The sequence below is a fragment of the Meleagris gallopavo genome, chromosome Z (genome assembly GCF_905368555.1).
Source record: "Meleagris gallopavo chromosome Z, MGAL_WU_HG_1.1, whole genome shotgun sequence".
NCBI classification, from domain to species: Eukaryota; Metazoa; Chordata; class Aves; order Galliformes; family Phasianidae; genus Meleagris; species Meleagris gallopavo.
Genome location: NC_139435.1, coordinates 31,768,764 through 31,784,315, shown reverse-complemented (window position 1 = coordinate 31,784,315; position 15,552 = coordinate 31,768,764). Strand labels below are relative to the sequence as shown.

General features: G+C 35.8%; 1 protein-coding gene across 4 annotated transcripts in view; it reads left to right on the top strand.

Annotated features, from left to right (window-relative positions):
* The window catches only part of ZDHHC21 (zDHHC palmitoyltransferase 21), a 43,789-nt gene that overhangs the window by 3,090 nt on the left and 25,147 nt on the right, over positions 1-15,552 (top strand). For all 4 annotated transcript variants that reach the window (XM_085213833.1, XM_085213835.1, XM_085213832.1 and 1 more), the window contains exons 3-6: positions 4,842-5,043; positions 6,740-6,838; positions 9,276-9,387; positions 10,983-11,121. In XM_085213833.1, the coding sequence (XP_085069959.1) occupies positions 4,890-5,043; positions 6,740-6,838; positions 9,276-9,387; positions 10,983-11,121 (504 nt within the window). In that variant the 5' untranslated portion in view covers positions 4,842-4,889. The remainder of the gene's footprint in view (positions 1-4,841; positions 5,044-6,739; positions 6,839-9,275; positions 9,388-10,982; positions 11,122-15,552) is intronic.

Sequence of the window (15,552 nt, the reverse complement as noted above, 5' to 3'; positions counted from 1 at the left end):
TCATTTATTATGAAATTAAATAATGTAGCAGGTAGTCATCGAATAGTAAGAATTTGGGGTAAATTTCCATTGTAGGGCTACTGTTTTTTTCCAATGTGTTCCTCACTAGTTACTGCTCACACATTATACTTAGATTTAAGTATATCCACTTACTAGTGAATATTTCAGTTTTTGTAGATCTGTTTTGTTTCTTGAGCTGTTACTTCCTTTTCTGAAGATGCGAGTCCTGGAATATCTACTATTCTAGGATGACAGAAACCAAATGGGTTCCCCAGCATTTGGCAATTTTTCTAGGTCCTTAGAAACATGTTCTACGTGACTTCTTTTTTGTAAATCCATCCTAATTACTACCAATCAATTTGTTTCCTGTGTTTTGAAACAGTTTCCAGGAATGTAATCTCCACCTTTCTGGGGCTCAGAAGGAGCATAATACACCTGTAATTTCCTTGCTCTTAAAAAATAAAAATGTCACTTGCTTTTGTTAGTCTGCAGGACCGCGCCCATCAGCTCAACCTTTCAGTGATGAATGTGAATGTCCTCACAATGACATGGACTAGCTCCCTTCAGTGCCTGTCCAAAGGCTGCTCCAAAAGTAATGCCTCCTATTTTATTATGTTGGCCCATGATGTCAGAAGCAGACTTTGGTGGTATGGCAGTAGAGATAGTCAGGGTTTTATGATTTTTTGCTACCGGTATTCCACATCATAACATCCTGTAGTTCTGTGGATTTTCGGTAGTTCTGTGTGCGTGACTCTCAGAAGAGAAGAACAACTGCATATCCCAGGAGACTTTCACTGTTCCATTTCTGTTTTCCATTCAGAGGGAAAGATAAAACTGCTCACAAGTCACAAGTCTGCCCTTTCTTTTTCTGCTGATTACTGCGTTGTGTGCTCCCTAGCCATCTCACCTTCAACACTAGAGTAAGACTTTCAGTTTTGGACACTGTCTCTCATTTGATGTATTAGCTTCAATTCCAATTACATTATATTATATTGTGATATCTTGCATTCCGATATCGTATTTAGTAAATTAGTTTTCTCCCTTAGCTCATTTCCACTGTTTTGTTTTTAGGCCCATCTCCATACCTTTTCTCTGCCCCTCTCCTGGGGCGGGAATCCGTGGTCCTCCCTGCCCCATTAGTCATGGAACCAGGCCATACTGGCCCCAAGAAAACATTGGCAAGGCTGAACCTTCTCTACAGTACTCTATTACATGTTGTTGCTGTGTGACAGATGGCAGCTGAGGGGCAATCTGACAGGGTGGCATCTGACATGGAAGTGCATATGAAGCAAAAGTGTGGAACTGATTTCCTTCATGAGAAAAAAATGGCACTCACTAATATTCATTGATGCTTGCTGAATGTTTATGGAGACCAAACAGTGGATGTGAGCACAGTGTGGCAGTGAGTCACCTTGGCTGGTACAAATTTTTACAGGCGTGACATACAAGCTCTTGTTCATTGCTGGAAAAAATACCAAGCTAGTGGTAATGCCTATGTTGAATAAATGTCTTTTGTAGCTGAGAAGTTGTATTATTACAGTGCTGTTTGTATCTGTTGTAGTTTCATTGGATATAGATAGGTCTCTCCAAAAAGTAATGCCTCCTATGTTGCATCTCATCAGGTGCCATGAAATTTAGTATATTCAGTTTGTTTAAAGGTTTCTTTATCTGTTCCTCCTTTACTGAGAGTAAATCTCTGTGACTCTTTACTTTCTCATTGGTCTCAGGGGCCTGGAATTCCAGAAAGCAGGTCTTGCTCATGGAGATTGAGTTCAAGAAGGCAGTTTGACCTTTTCTGTGCCCTTTCACCAAGTATTCTGTTCCATTCAGCAGCAGGCCCATATTTACCCTAACCTTCCTAATGCTGCTTGTCTGCCGCTAGTGTTCCTCGTTGACTTCATTTCTCACTAGATTCAACACCAGATTCAGCTTCGTATGACTTTCCTAACCCCATCTCTGTCCATTCAAATGATATTTTTCTGTATTCTTCACGGGCCACCAGTTTATGCTACCCCCTCATAAATGCTTCATTTTTATGTCTTAGTTCTGTTAGGAACTCCTTGTACATGTGTGAAATTCTCCTGCCACTGTTGCCTAGGCTCCTGCTCATGGTGCTGGACCATTCTTGAACTTCGAGGTGGTCCTTGAACCTGACCTCTTCTCTACAAGATAGTCTTACAAGGAGTTCTCCCAAGCAGGTCCTGGTACAGGGCAAGGTCTGTTTTGGAGTCAGATTGTGATCTCACTGTTTGCCTCTTCCCTCTTTTAAGTAAGTCATCAGTATCACCAACTCATGGGTGTCACAACCTTCACATTCACACCTATTTCTTTGTTGGTAAGCAAGAGAGCTAGACAAATAGGCAGTTGGGTTCTGTGTCAGGAAGTTGTTGTCAGCACACTCCCGAAACCTGGAATATTTGAACCCTGCTGTTTGCACCCTTCCATCAAATACAAGGATGGTTAAATTTGCCCATGTGGTATGGAACCTGTCAATGTAAGAGCTCTCCCAGCTTTCTGGTTGAAACGTCATCTGCTTCATCAATCCTATGTCACATAATCTTTAGTAGACAGCCTCCACAGTGTTAGCCACACTGGTCTTCTTGCTGTGCCTGACATTAGCTCAGGATTTCTGGCTCAGGATTTGCCCCAAGGTAGAGTTGTACAGACTCCTGATGCCCTCTCATGTGAAGGGCAACTCTCCTCTGCTTCACAGTTGCAGTGTGTCCTTCCTCAAGTGCCTGTGTTTATCCATGGCAACACTGGTTCCATAACCTGTTCTAGCTTGTCTTTGTGATCTGAGTGAGAAAGTAATGCCACATTTCCATGCAGACCTCTAATTACTCTGATTTGTTTATACCTGTAGTGGTATACAAGCACTCCAGATGGACAACCAGTTATACTGCTTTCTCTGAAAAAGAGTGCAGTCTTCTCCCATTCAGCCCTGTTTTCTTAATTATAAGATCTCTATTATCCACATCACCCTGCATGCTTTGTTTGCCTGTTTTGTCCGCCACTTCCTCAGTCAGTGTTGTTATGTGGGTTATGCTTCCTGGTCTCCACTGGCTCTGTCTGTGATGCCAATGTGGAAGAGTATTTGGGTATAGTAATCTAACTCCCAGACTTTGGCCTCAGTAACAGCCGGTCCTTGATATCTGAGTCCTTGGCAAGCAGCACACCATATGAGATCACGAGTTGGGTCAGCAGATGCTGGTGCCTCGCTCCATGTAAGCAGAGAATTTCTCACACTTTGGCCCATCCTGCTTACAGTGCCACAGTACTCAGGCCCTGTCAACTTGGAGACTTCATTTTTTAGAGCTCCCTGCTCTCACTTGTTGTGAGGGCCCTGAAGAGCCATCCTGCAAATGCTCACAAGCTTCCAGCTTTTGCCATCTTGGTCATCTTCATTCCCAGGCTGATAAGTGCTTGTGTACCTTCTCTGTGCAGGTGGGTGTTAACTCTTGTGTAATGTCTTGAAGTAAGTCTTGTTAATCTCCTTTTTGGCATCCTTGATGTCACATTGTCTGCTTGCCTCCTCCCACAGCTCCTGTACTTGATAAGACAGATTCTCCATCAGCGCACACTTAGTCTTGCATAAAATGTTCTAAACCTGCTGATTGCCAAAGCTAACTCAAAGGCATATTAAGAACTAGCAGATTCAGGAGAACAATTCCACATAATTTATGTCTACATATACCCCTAGGTATATACTACGTGTACATCAAATTGTGCATGCAAAGTGAAATTAATAAAAGATCAGTAAATATAGGACTACATGTCCTATATGATTTTCATAAACCTAATGGTTTTAAGAAGGCAGTAAGCTATATTTAGTATACCATGCAGGTTTATAAAACAAATGTTAGCAAATTTGATGCATTCTTAAAGCGAAAATGAACACTAAAAAAATGAATGCTGTATTTGTAAAGGCACACCATTGTTCTATTGCAACAGCAATCAAAGGGTTGTGATAAATTGTAGAAACATCATCTTATTTGGCTTTGAGTTTATTCTTTCTCTAGATAACTAAAACAAGACATTAATGAAACCTGTGTATAGTGTTAAACAGAGAAGTTGTGAATGTCAGTGAGGATGAAGCTATCAAAATCCCTGAAAACAGAGGTAATGTCAGATCAATAAATAATATGAAATTTTGACAGAAGAAATAGAAATTGAAAGACATCCATCAGAAATGGGCAAGTAGCCCAGAGGTAAGTGAAGCTTATGCTGAAAGGAGAACCTCTTGGATAGAAGTGCAGCCAGGCTTTTAAATGTGTGTTACAACGTTAAGATTCTTAACATGAAGGCGGGATGACAAAAAGTGTAATGGTAGCAATCCTTCTCTTGAAAGTCCTGATTAGTAATGCTTATAATTTGTAGTGTAGGAAAAGTGAAAAAGAAACAAACACCAATTAATCATGCTCTGAAGTTCGTATTCATGGATTTTCTTCAGACTAAAGTTAATTTTAAAAAAACCCATCATATTAAACTATGAGAATGGAAGCCTTGCTGTTTTAAGTGTGAGTAATAGTGAAAAAACTGTTGCATGATACTTCTAGACAATCTATATGAAAGCTGTTAAGATAGTGTGCTTTCTTTCTCAATTTCTTTGTTATAAAGAGAGGAGAACATGGAAGAGAATACTTAGGAAGTGAGAAACAACAGAACCCCAGGAGAGCCTGTGAGGATGTTATCATGCAAGGTTTAAAAAATGTTTAGATTCCTTAAGTCATAAACTGTCAGGTTTCTTTTCTCTGTTTGAATGTATGTGAAACCCTGCAGGTAGCACAATTCTAGTTTAATATACTCTTTTTTCGTGGTTATTTTTGTTTTTATCTCTCTAGGATCATCTTTTCTCCTTGGATGGATTGATTATTACTGGTGTGTGTTCAATGGGACTTCGAATTCACTTTGTGGTTGACCCTCAGGGTTGGTGCTGCATGGGCCTGATAATCTTTGTTTGGCTGTACAATACAATCTTCATTCCAAAAGTCATCCTTTTTCCTCACTATGAAGAGGGGCATATTTCAGCTGTGGCAATTTTGTGTAAGTCTATTTAAATTAGTCCTTTTCTTTTACTAGTAACAGTAGTACATCTAACCACCAGTTATCAGGCCAGAATATAAAGAACAAGGTGAAAGTTAAGGCTGAGGGATAAAATAAAGGGTAAGAGTACTGGACATGTTCTGTGTTTTGTGCTCTAAGAATTGAGGCACTTGTTCCTTTCAGTGTGTTACAGTAAAACTTTGTGGAAAGTAGAGAAAAAGCATTTATACACCTTTCAAGTCTTGCAGCTAGGACCTTTTTACTGGATTAAATAGTGTAATTAGAAAACGTTGATGGGCATGTCAGAAGTTATGATGGTAGTACTGGTGGTTGAACAGTTCAGTTCTGCTGGCTCCAAGTGTCCCTTGATGAATGGGTTGGTTGAGTTGTGTTGATAGGATCAACTTGGGTTAAAGCTTGTATTATAACTACAACCATCTTTTTGGTGAAGATCAACCTTCATCTGAAGACTTTGAGCTGTAGAATGATTGGCATTTATTTGGTAAGGCAGTGGAAGTGCTTCTTGATACTAATTAATAAGGTCGAAGTGACAGATTGCTGCTACTATCAGAACAGTGTTCTCTGCTACGTTTTCCTCTCCCTTTTTGAGATCATTTAATTTCATAGAATGCATAGCATCAGATGTATATCTGCAATTCAGAAGGCAGAGTAATTCCTAATTTAGTACTGGATCCTGTACATTTTTGCTTATAGTGTAAAGAAAGCAGTTGTCACCTCAGAATAGTAGGCTGTTTACTACTACAGAGCAAAACTGAGAAAATGCTGTTTCAAATGCTGGATTATCCCTGTAGTGTAACTAACATATAGCTTCTTAAACATTAAGATGTTGTAGTGTGAGTAGCAGTCAGATCTTTTTAGATGGTGCTTTGTTTTTATGTTTTGTTTTGGTGTAAACAGTTCTGTCATGGTAAATGTCCTAGTGACTGTAATTTTGTCATTGCTTTCCAATTCTTGTGTTTATACAACACATTGGTCAAGCATTTCTCGAGTAGAGTATAATTTTCTTTGGGGTTTCAAAATAGAGTGATTTGAAACATCCAAGAATAGCACATAGCAAGTTAGTGAACTTGATGGATTTGTGAAGTTATGCTGGTGTTTTATTAAGACATTTGAGGATTTACAGCTGTCCCTACTCTTCTAGACCTCATAACTTTGTCAGCCCATGTGACCATGTGGCAGGGACTCATTGAATAGATGTGTAATTTGATGAAGCTTATAGATACCAGTACAGTGTTTTGTGATGATTTTTTTTTTCTTTAATTTCATTTGAAAACTAAAGAAGTTATCCTGTTTTTTAAATAAGGACTGTGGCTTTGCTTACTAGATCTTGGAAAATCAATTATCTTTGCTTTATATAATTAAAAACTGTCATAGTCTGTCTGTGCAAAGGTAATAAAATGAAGTTTTTTATAACCTGAGGAGTTTCATACACTTATGTGGTTAGTATTGTTTTAATATTTTATTTGTATAGTGTATGTCGAATATTAATACTTAATAAGTACAGTGGTTTGTTAAATATGTAAAATTCTGTTCATTATAATGAAAAAAGCTTATATTTTAAATTTCACTTACATACCTTTCTGAAATTTTAATATATTTGAAGTAAATGAAAGTGTGACGTGTTCTTTTTCCTGCTTTTTACCTGAAAAAGAATAACAAATGCTTATTTTTTCAGGTTATTACCTCTGCTCATTATTTTGTATAGCTTCTTTAGTAAGAGCCTCAGTTGCTGATCCAGGAAGGCTACCTGAAAACCCAAAGATTCCAATTACAGGTACGTTAAGTTGTTTCTATAGAGCTGAATAAAAATTACTTCAGCGTCATCAGAATAGTTGGGAATTAACGTGCTGTTGTGAGATTTAATTGAAAACACTGTTTAAGCATATATTGTTACTGAAATGAAAAGCTTTGTAATTCACTATTTCTGACATTTAAATTTCTTGTACTTTGTGTAGACTTTAGGCTTCTTTTTTTAAAGATTCACTTTCTGTCAGAAGTATGGTTATGCAGGAACTTACGCTAGGACATATTTAGATGTCCAGAATTTTGCATTCTGTGCTTTTAAACGCATTGCATGCGCTTCAAATGATAACATTTTTTAGAGATGCATAGTCATTTTAACTCTACTGCTTTTTTTTCTAGATAAATTTATAAGGTGCTGAAACTGATGGTAGAAGCTGTTGTTGCACGGGATTTTACCTGTGTTTTTTTATGCATTTTATTGTAATAAATTCTGTTTGTATGGACTGTTAACCAAATAAACAGATGGGTTGTACTGCATTGCAGTAGAGTAGCAACTTAACATTTGAGAATTCCCTCTGTACTTGTGAATTTATTCCACAATTGCTAAATGGTATCTAATGTACTAGAAATTGAAGGGCATTTGAAACTTTAATAATTCTCCGGGGAGAAAGCCAATATTTTAATGACACATTTGGTGCTTTTAAGGTACTTGTCTAGTCCATAAAGCTTTTACATAGCAATTGATAATTGAGTATTCAAGCACATGTTTTGCTACATGAAAGGAAGATACTTTTTCAATTTAGAAAGCATAACAAATCCAGTGAGGAGTGAAAACTTCAATCTCGTCTTGCAGTGACTTTGCTTTCCCTTCCTGATGGTAGTGAGAATCTGTTCTATCGTCAGGAACTGATGTTTACACAAAAACTATATAGGAGACAATAGGAAAGAATATGGTTGGGATTCAGATGTGAAACACTGATTGTGGAACGGTCTCTTACCGGAGTTCCTTCTTTTCCCATTATCTAAGCATCTGAGTCAGTAAAAAGAAAGGTTGCACAGATGTGATTATTCAGTCAGATTTTTTTCTACAGGTAAAGCAACATAGAGTCTGCAGTCTGAGATAGAGAACGAAGCCATTTAGTACAGCTACAGACATTTACATTTGTGATTCAATGTATTTGTTCTTTTTCCAGTTAAATACCAGTACCAGCAGGAGCAACTACTTTATGCATAAGCATTTCTTTCTCTTTTAGAGTATATGTTTGTGTAGATCTCCAGCCTTTTATCTTCATACTGCATTCATGTCACGTAGAAATGATACTCTGTAGATGTTTCTGAAAATGGAACACTTAGGCTTGATTGCAGTAATGATGTTATGATTTGAGGTGCATCAAATCATATTTAACGTGCATCAAGTTTTTGGTCTTTCTAAAGTAATAATTCGGTTCCCTGATATTCTATAGTTTGATGGGAAGATATATTTTGAATGGTATAAATTATATTCAAAAATGTAGTCGAGGTGTTTGCTATTTGCTACTTGATTGGGGGGTGACACCTTTGTGACACCGGATTTATGGGAACAGATTGTAAAACAGTTTCCATATGGCGTTATTACTAGTTTAATGATCTTAGATATTGTGCTTCTGTACTTCCAGTATCCAAATGTTATTTGTCAGCAAGAGAGACAAGATAAGGGCTGCCAGCGGGTGGCTTAAAAAATGTTAAATTAATCTTTGTTTTCTTTATGTAGTGAGAATGTTTTATCATGCCGAATTTCTGAATGATCTGTAAAAACTAGGCTTATTTTTTCCCTGGGATTTAAGGAACTTATGTGCATCAAAAAGTTGCTATTTATAATATTTAAGATTCTTAATCTTGCAGCCACTGTCTTTAAAGACAGAAAATATAGCATTTTTTTGAATTGAATTATTACAGTGTTGGTGCCATTTGTTTCCCAGGTATAGATGAACTTTCTGAGTGCACCATTAAATTTCATATTTTCAAAGGCTTCCTCTGATTTCTGTAATAGGATTTGGGAAAATAATAGGTAAGCTGACCAATAGTTGCTCCTGTCAATTTCAGCTAGTTGGTATTTCTGGAGATCAGTTTAACGCATCTCATGTTGGGCATAGAATACTAGTGTGTATTTTTAAATAAAAGCCTATCTTATATTTGTTTTAGCATTTCATCTTGAGATTCATCTCTTCATCTCTTAAGATGCTTTGAGGTGGAAGATGCTTCAGAAGTGTTCATAGTGTGTTTTATTTTAGTTAGCTGTATTCAACCAGTATGAGTCCTCAAGGTTTTGGAATGGCAGAGTTTATGATATTTCTGTTTAACAAGCTGCTTATTGTACTCATCTCATAGAAAATTTTTTTTCCTCCTCATATCGCTAAGATATGTGTTTATCATGAGCATGCTGTACTCAGTTCAAATCTTTCTAAAGCTGTCTTTACAATTTCCCCTAGAAAGAGAATTTTGGGAATTATGTACCAAATGCAATATGATGAGACCAAAGCGTTCACACCACTGTAGTCGTTGTGGACATTGCGTGAGGAGGATGGATCACCATTGTCCATGGTAAGACCAGGACAAAAGAAGATTCTAATGATCTTCTATTGTTTTAGTTCATCTTTTCAAAATCGTGGTTAGATTATTGTGTATTTATGCCCCTTCTTTCCCAGTAGTGCTGAATCATTCAGGCACTTAGTTCAGGGTAAGAACAGCTTAGGGATTCCTTTTTGTGTACGAGTAAAACTAAGAAAAATTAATGTTATAATGTAACATTTAATCATTGACAAATTGTTATATATCATACAATTTTCTAAAGTTTGTGTATTTTATTTTAAAAGTTGCAAGTTTTACTCCTTGACACTGATGCTGGTGTAATTAATTTGCATGTTGCATGTTTATTTGTTGCAGTTTAGTTTCTTGTGCTGGAAAAATATTTTTTGTAAGAAATTAAACTTAATATTTCTTGGAATAGAAATCAAAAATTACAATTTCAACACACAAGTGAATGTTTTTTTTAGTACTGAAAATATTTCACGGTTTTTATACAGTTTTTTATTTTTAGTTTACCTAATGTCTGTGCCGGTTAGAAAACATTACTGCCGTATAACAAATCCCATTTGTCATGGTCTCTCTTATTTTGTCGTGAAATTACTTCTTTTAGTATTTCTTGACTAGTCATGGTCAGCCTGGCTAAGATTCTTGGTTTAAAGTAAGTCAGCCTGATTGTTGCTTAAAATGAAAATAAGCTTTGCCATCAGTGGTTCTGTGGTATAATTTCCATCAAAGAAACAGATGAAATGAAAAAGATAGAATAGAGGTCAGGATCATCCTGTATTGATGTAGCCATTTTCAAACTAGCCTTTTATCTGTTTACAGCTCAGAAAATAGTGCCAGTGTAATGCATTTGACGTTATGGCTTAGTGTGGTGCTGTTGTCTGTGCCAGTGCTTGTGCTAGAGCTACTGTGCTTGTATGAAGTTATACCCCTAACCAAATTTTATTTATCAGTAATAACTTCTGTGAAGCAGATGAAGCAGACTAGACCTAGATTTCAAAGGCTTGAATGTCTGAATTAACATTTCTAGAGTGCTTGAGATTCCTTTACTTCGGAAGAACTGCAGAAGGACTTTCTGAATAGGGATAACTATTCTTCTTCTCCTGTGTCTTACATTTTTTTCTTAGTCATGTTTATTTGTCATTGGGGTACCCTGTGTTCAGATTTAATACAAATTTTTAATTTGCATTTCTAGCTTTTGGACTACGTTGCTCAATACAGGTGAAATGTTATTAGTGGAGAACACATACTAATGTGAAATTTTGCAGATACTTTAATCTTGTTACTAGAATATTACTTGAAAATGTGAGCGTATCATTGCTGTTTGAAGATGAAGAGAAGTAAGTCTTGCAATCTAAGCAGTAATTTCAGTAAGGCAGCTTAGACTTTAAGTGACCAAGTAGCCATGCTCTTTACAGTAACTGCCATCTCTAACATGGAGGCCATTGCTTTAAGGATGGAATTAGCACTTGTAGTCCTTACATTTGACTCATAAATCATCTTAACTTTTCTTAAATATAATTGGTAGTTCTGTAGCCTGACTATTTCATAAATAATGTTGACAAGCCTTTATATTTCTATCTTTGTATACTTTTGTTTCTCTGCAGGATTAATAATTGTGTTGGTGAAGACAATCATTGGCTGTTTTTACAGCTGTGTTTCTACACTCAAATTCTTAGTTCCTATACGCTGCTACTTGATTTCTGCCATTACTACTACTTTTTGCCTCTGAAAAAAGATAACTGGGTAAGAATTTCTTTTCTCCCCAAACTGAATTAGTGGATAGTAGTGTAATATTTTGATTACTAGACATTCCTTCTGGTGCTCTTGTTAAGAGTGAAAAAAGTACATGCAGATGTATGTTGTGAAGTAAGCAAATTCATTATGGTAAGTAACAATATATTCTAAAATGGTTTATGATTTTGAAGTGTTAAAAACCTAACAAATCTGGGGAAGAACACAAAACAGCTAGATTCCTTTAGAAGTGATCAGTGAATGCTTGTATAAAAGCAATGTAGCTACTTCAGATATTTTCCTTTTTTTTTTTTTTTTTTTTGCTTTCTATAAAGTAAATTTGTACAGATTTTTTTTTTTTTTTTTTTACTAAATACCTACTTGAAAATTGTAGTATTGCTGGAAGATTGAGAATTTATGATCGTTCTGAAAGGTTAAAAGCATACATTGGTTTGGAAGCAATATTTTGTCCTCTTTGGAAAATGTCATGTGGGCTAAAGGAAAATTAAATTTGATTTGTTTTACGTGGATGGTGTGCTATTATGATATTTCAAAGTCTTGTCTTTGGCAGAATGCCTTTGGACACACAGAGGAAATTAAATTATACATTGAAATAGAGTGAAAAGATGTTCTACATTTATGGAACTGAAGTTCCATAAGCTCTTTGTATCTAGTGCTTATTTGTTTACTACCTGTAGCATTCAGAATATTCAAGAGGTCGGCCTGAAATTTGCTGAATGCTTGAAAGTGTTAGAATAGCAAAGCTGATACTCTTTACTTTGGGGAAAAAAAAAAAAAAAAAAGTTGAGATCTTTCTCATAAAGATTCATAAAAACCTCTTCCTAAAATCCGAAATAAACTTTGTCTCAAACTATGCAAGCACAAGCTCACAAAATAGGAAAACCTAGAAAACAATATACATATAAAGAGACAGAAACCATTCCAGAAATTTGTAGCACACATTACATTTTATTGAGGTTTTCTTGTAAATGCTGCAGATTTTTTTTTTAATTCAGTTTTGATGTGACACCCCGTTGCCCTCTCTGCTGATGGTATCACATTTGTCTTTGAAAAGTGCTGTAGGCTTGCTCTACTATGTGAGTAAGGCGGGTCTCATTTTCTGTTTTGTTGAACATCTTAAGTTTCTTACCTTATTTTGTATCCTCAATGACGTAAAATAAGAGAACTAAACTTTCTGAAAAATACTGTTTCTGGAAGGGAATAATGGGACATCACCTCCTGAGTTCCTTATTTACTCTCTTGTCATTCTGCAAGGAAGGCAGTGCTCCCAGAAGAGCATACATGAACATGATGTGTCAAAGGAGATATAAAAGATGTAAAAAGAATGTACTCTTGTGATCATCTAGAATTCGTAGAAATGTTAATATGAAGTTCATAGATACCAGCTTCATATTATATGGAATTTACCAGAATTGAGGATTTTTGTATCTCACTAAAAAAGGAAATATTTTATTTTTTTAATCTTCATGAATATTTCCTTTTAAATGATTCAGAGGTCTCTAGTAACATGGGAATTGGAAGAATTTGCTGGCTGCATGGATCATCTTTACATAGATAGTACCCTTTCATCTGAGTTAGACCACAGGTGTAAGGATGGCAGCCTAAGTCCTCACAGCTGCTTGCTCACTTAGCCCCAGTGATCTAGAGAAGAGAATTGTAAGGGTAAGAATGTGAAAACTCACTGACTGAGAGAAAGACTGTTTAATAGGCAAAGCAAGAGCTGTCTGTGCAAGCAAAGCACAAGAAGGTATTCTTTCATCTAACTGACAAATAGATATTCAGACAGATATTTAGCCATTTCTGGGAAAGCAGGACTCCAACACTTACTGAGGTCACTTTGGAAGACAAACACCATCACTCCAAGCATCCCTCCCTCTTTCTTGTTTTCTCTAGCTTTTATTATTGCGCATCATGTCATATGATACATGGTAACCGCTTGATCAGCTGAGGTCAGCTGTCCTGGCTGTGGCCTATATCATCTTCTCATGAGCTCCTACACTAATTTTGCAGTGGGCATCATGAGGAATGCAAAAGGCCTTGACTCTGTAAGCACTGCTCAGCAACAGATAGAAAATATCAGTGTTATCAATACTGTTTTGGCTGCAAATTCAAAACATTGCACTGTATGAGCAGCAATGAAGAAAACCAAGCCTGCCATACCCCAAACCAGTATGCTTGTCTGTCTTAAAACAAAGAATACTCACATTTCTCTCTTTCTTTCCAGTCTGTTCTCTGTAAATGGACTTTTTATGTCTACCTTGCTATAAAAGCGTTGCATGATTTGAGGGAACCATTTCAATTTTTTTTAGCTACAGTTAAGATAATAAGAATACAAAATTCCAGTATTTCTTTATTAGTGATAAAAAGTCTGTCATCTGTGTAAAATTCTAGGTAGACGTGTTATATCTTGGATTTTGGAATCTTAATATTTTTGAGAGGTGATTAAATGTAAATGCTTTTGCTTTTAGTTTCAATAGCTTTGTAAACTACTTTGTAATTAGTAAAATAAGTTAACCTATCACATCTCAGGACAAGATGAATCATAAACTGCCTCCTGTCTTCCCATGTGCAGAATTTTCTGGTTCCAAGTGCAGACAGCTTGTAATGACTTAGACGTGAATACTGGAATGGGCATTGCAATGTTACTGGAAAGACTGTTTTTTCCTTTGTATGGCATATGCAGTGCTTCTCTAATAGTAAAAAAATTCCCTTTTTATTCAGAGAGTACTCTGAATGTTATAACTTCTAAGCAATTTCACTGTCTTTAGATCATGAGCCCAAGTTCTGTCAGTTTGCAGTATTTTTTAAAAGTAGGATGGAAGGGAACCAAATTCCTTACTTGGAGGTGGTGTATGCAAGAGAGGAAACAGAAAATCATATTTGCTTCAGTCCATTTACAGCCTATGTATGCTGATAATAGTAAATGGTTTTGGAAATGAATGCATTTTGAAGTTTGTTCTTGATAGCTTAAAATTGGGCAGATTTCAAGTCTTTTAGAGACAAGAATAGTTTTAATATAATATCTCTATATCTATGTGTCTATATATTATATATTATATATTATATATTATATATTATATATTATATATTATATATTATATATTATATATTATATATTATATATTATATATTATATATATATTGCTTTTGAAAAATGTGATCTGTGTTATTGTATATCACATACAAACATAGTGGAAAAATTTGGTGGACAAAGCAGGTCTGATGTTTTCAGATCTTTGTTAAGACTGGTATTACCCTTAATATTATTCAGCTTTCTTAATTTTTCAAATGGAAGTTTGGGGGCAAACCCCGAAATTCAGACAACGAAGAATAATTTGTTGGGGAGTCTAGTCAGTATTTCTGCCTGGAATATGACACCAGAGCCCCACTAGACTCATTATTTCAAGTGTAGCTAAGATTGTTTTGTCATAAAACTTTAAGCCACAGAATTGTTTGTCAGAATCATCTTTTTTTTTTATATCAGATGAACAGTGTGAAAATTTGGTTATAAGTAGGCTTTTAGTCAGTCATCTTGCAAAGTTCTTTCAGTCTTCAGATACTAATTAAGCTTGAAGTACTACAGTGTTTTAGAGACTGCAGTATATTCCACCTTTCATGGAAGTGCTATTTGTTGTAGAAGTTGTGGCTTTGTCCAAGAGCTTGTATTTTTCTAAGCTGATGGGCTAGTGTTTAGCACAGATTCAAAAACCTGGATGTTTTTTTCTACACAGCCATCTGGAATTAGCCTACTTCCTGCTCATTAGAAACACTTGTGATTTTTTTTTTTTTTTTTGGCTGTATGCCTTCCTCTCTCTTAATTTTTACTTTTCAAATATTAAATAGTACAAAATACAGAAGCTATGGAATTAAAACCACTTTTAATAATTTGTGATATAATTATCACATGCTGATTAATTCGTAAGTAAAATATTATCAGTGTTTGCTTGTTTGCATTTATTCCTAGGTGAAAATAATGCATTTTGAATTTTAAAGGCAAAGAGAAACATGGACATTTTAAATTAAGTATGTATGGTAAAGGTGATAGCTTTAAAGCTAGTAGAGGAAGCCATTTCAACAGAGGGAAAATGTTTTATCTTCAGGTCTTACATAGTATATATATATATTATATATATATGATCTACTGTCAGGAAGGATAGGTTGTGGTTATTGCTTCTATTTGTCCAGCAGGAGGAGTGCAATTACTACTAGAAACAAAGGAAATAATTAAACGTCTGTGCAAGATCCTAGCAGAAAACATTATGGTCCAAATAAGACAGCTTATGAGTTCTTTGGCTTTGATGATCAAAAATCCTTGATTTTTGGAAGCTCAGTCTAAAGAGTTGTGTCTTCATTAAAAGCCTGAAGGTTGGTAGATCTCTATTCCTTAGGATGTATTCAGTGTTGCAGATAGTGAAATAAGAT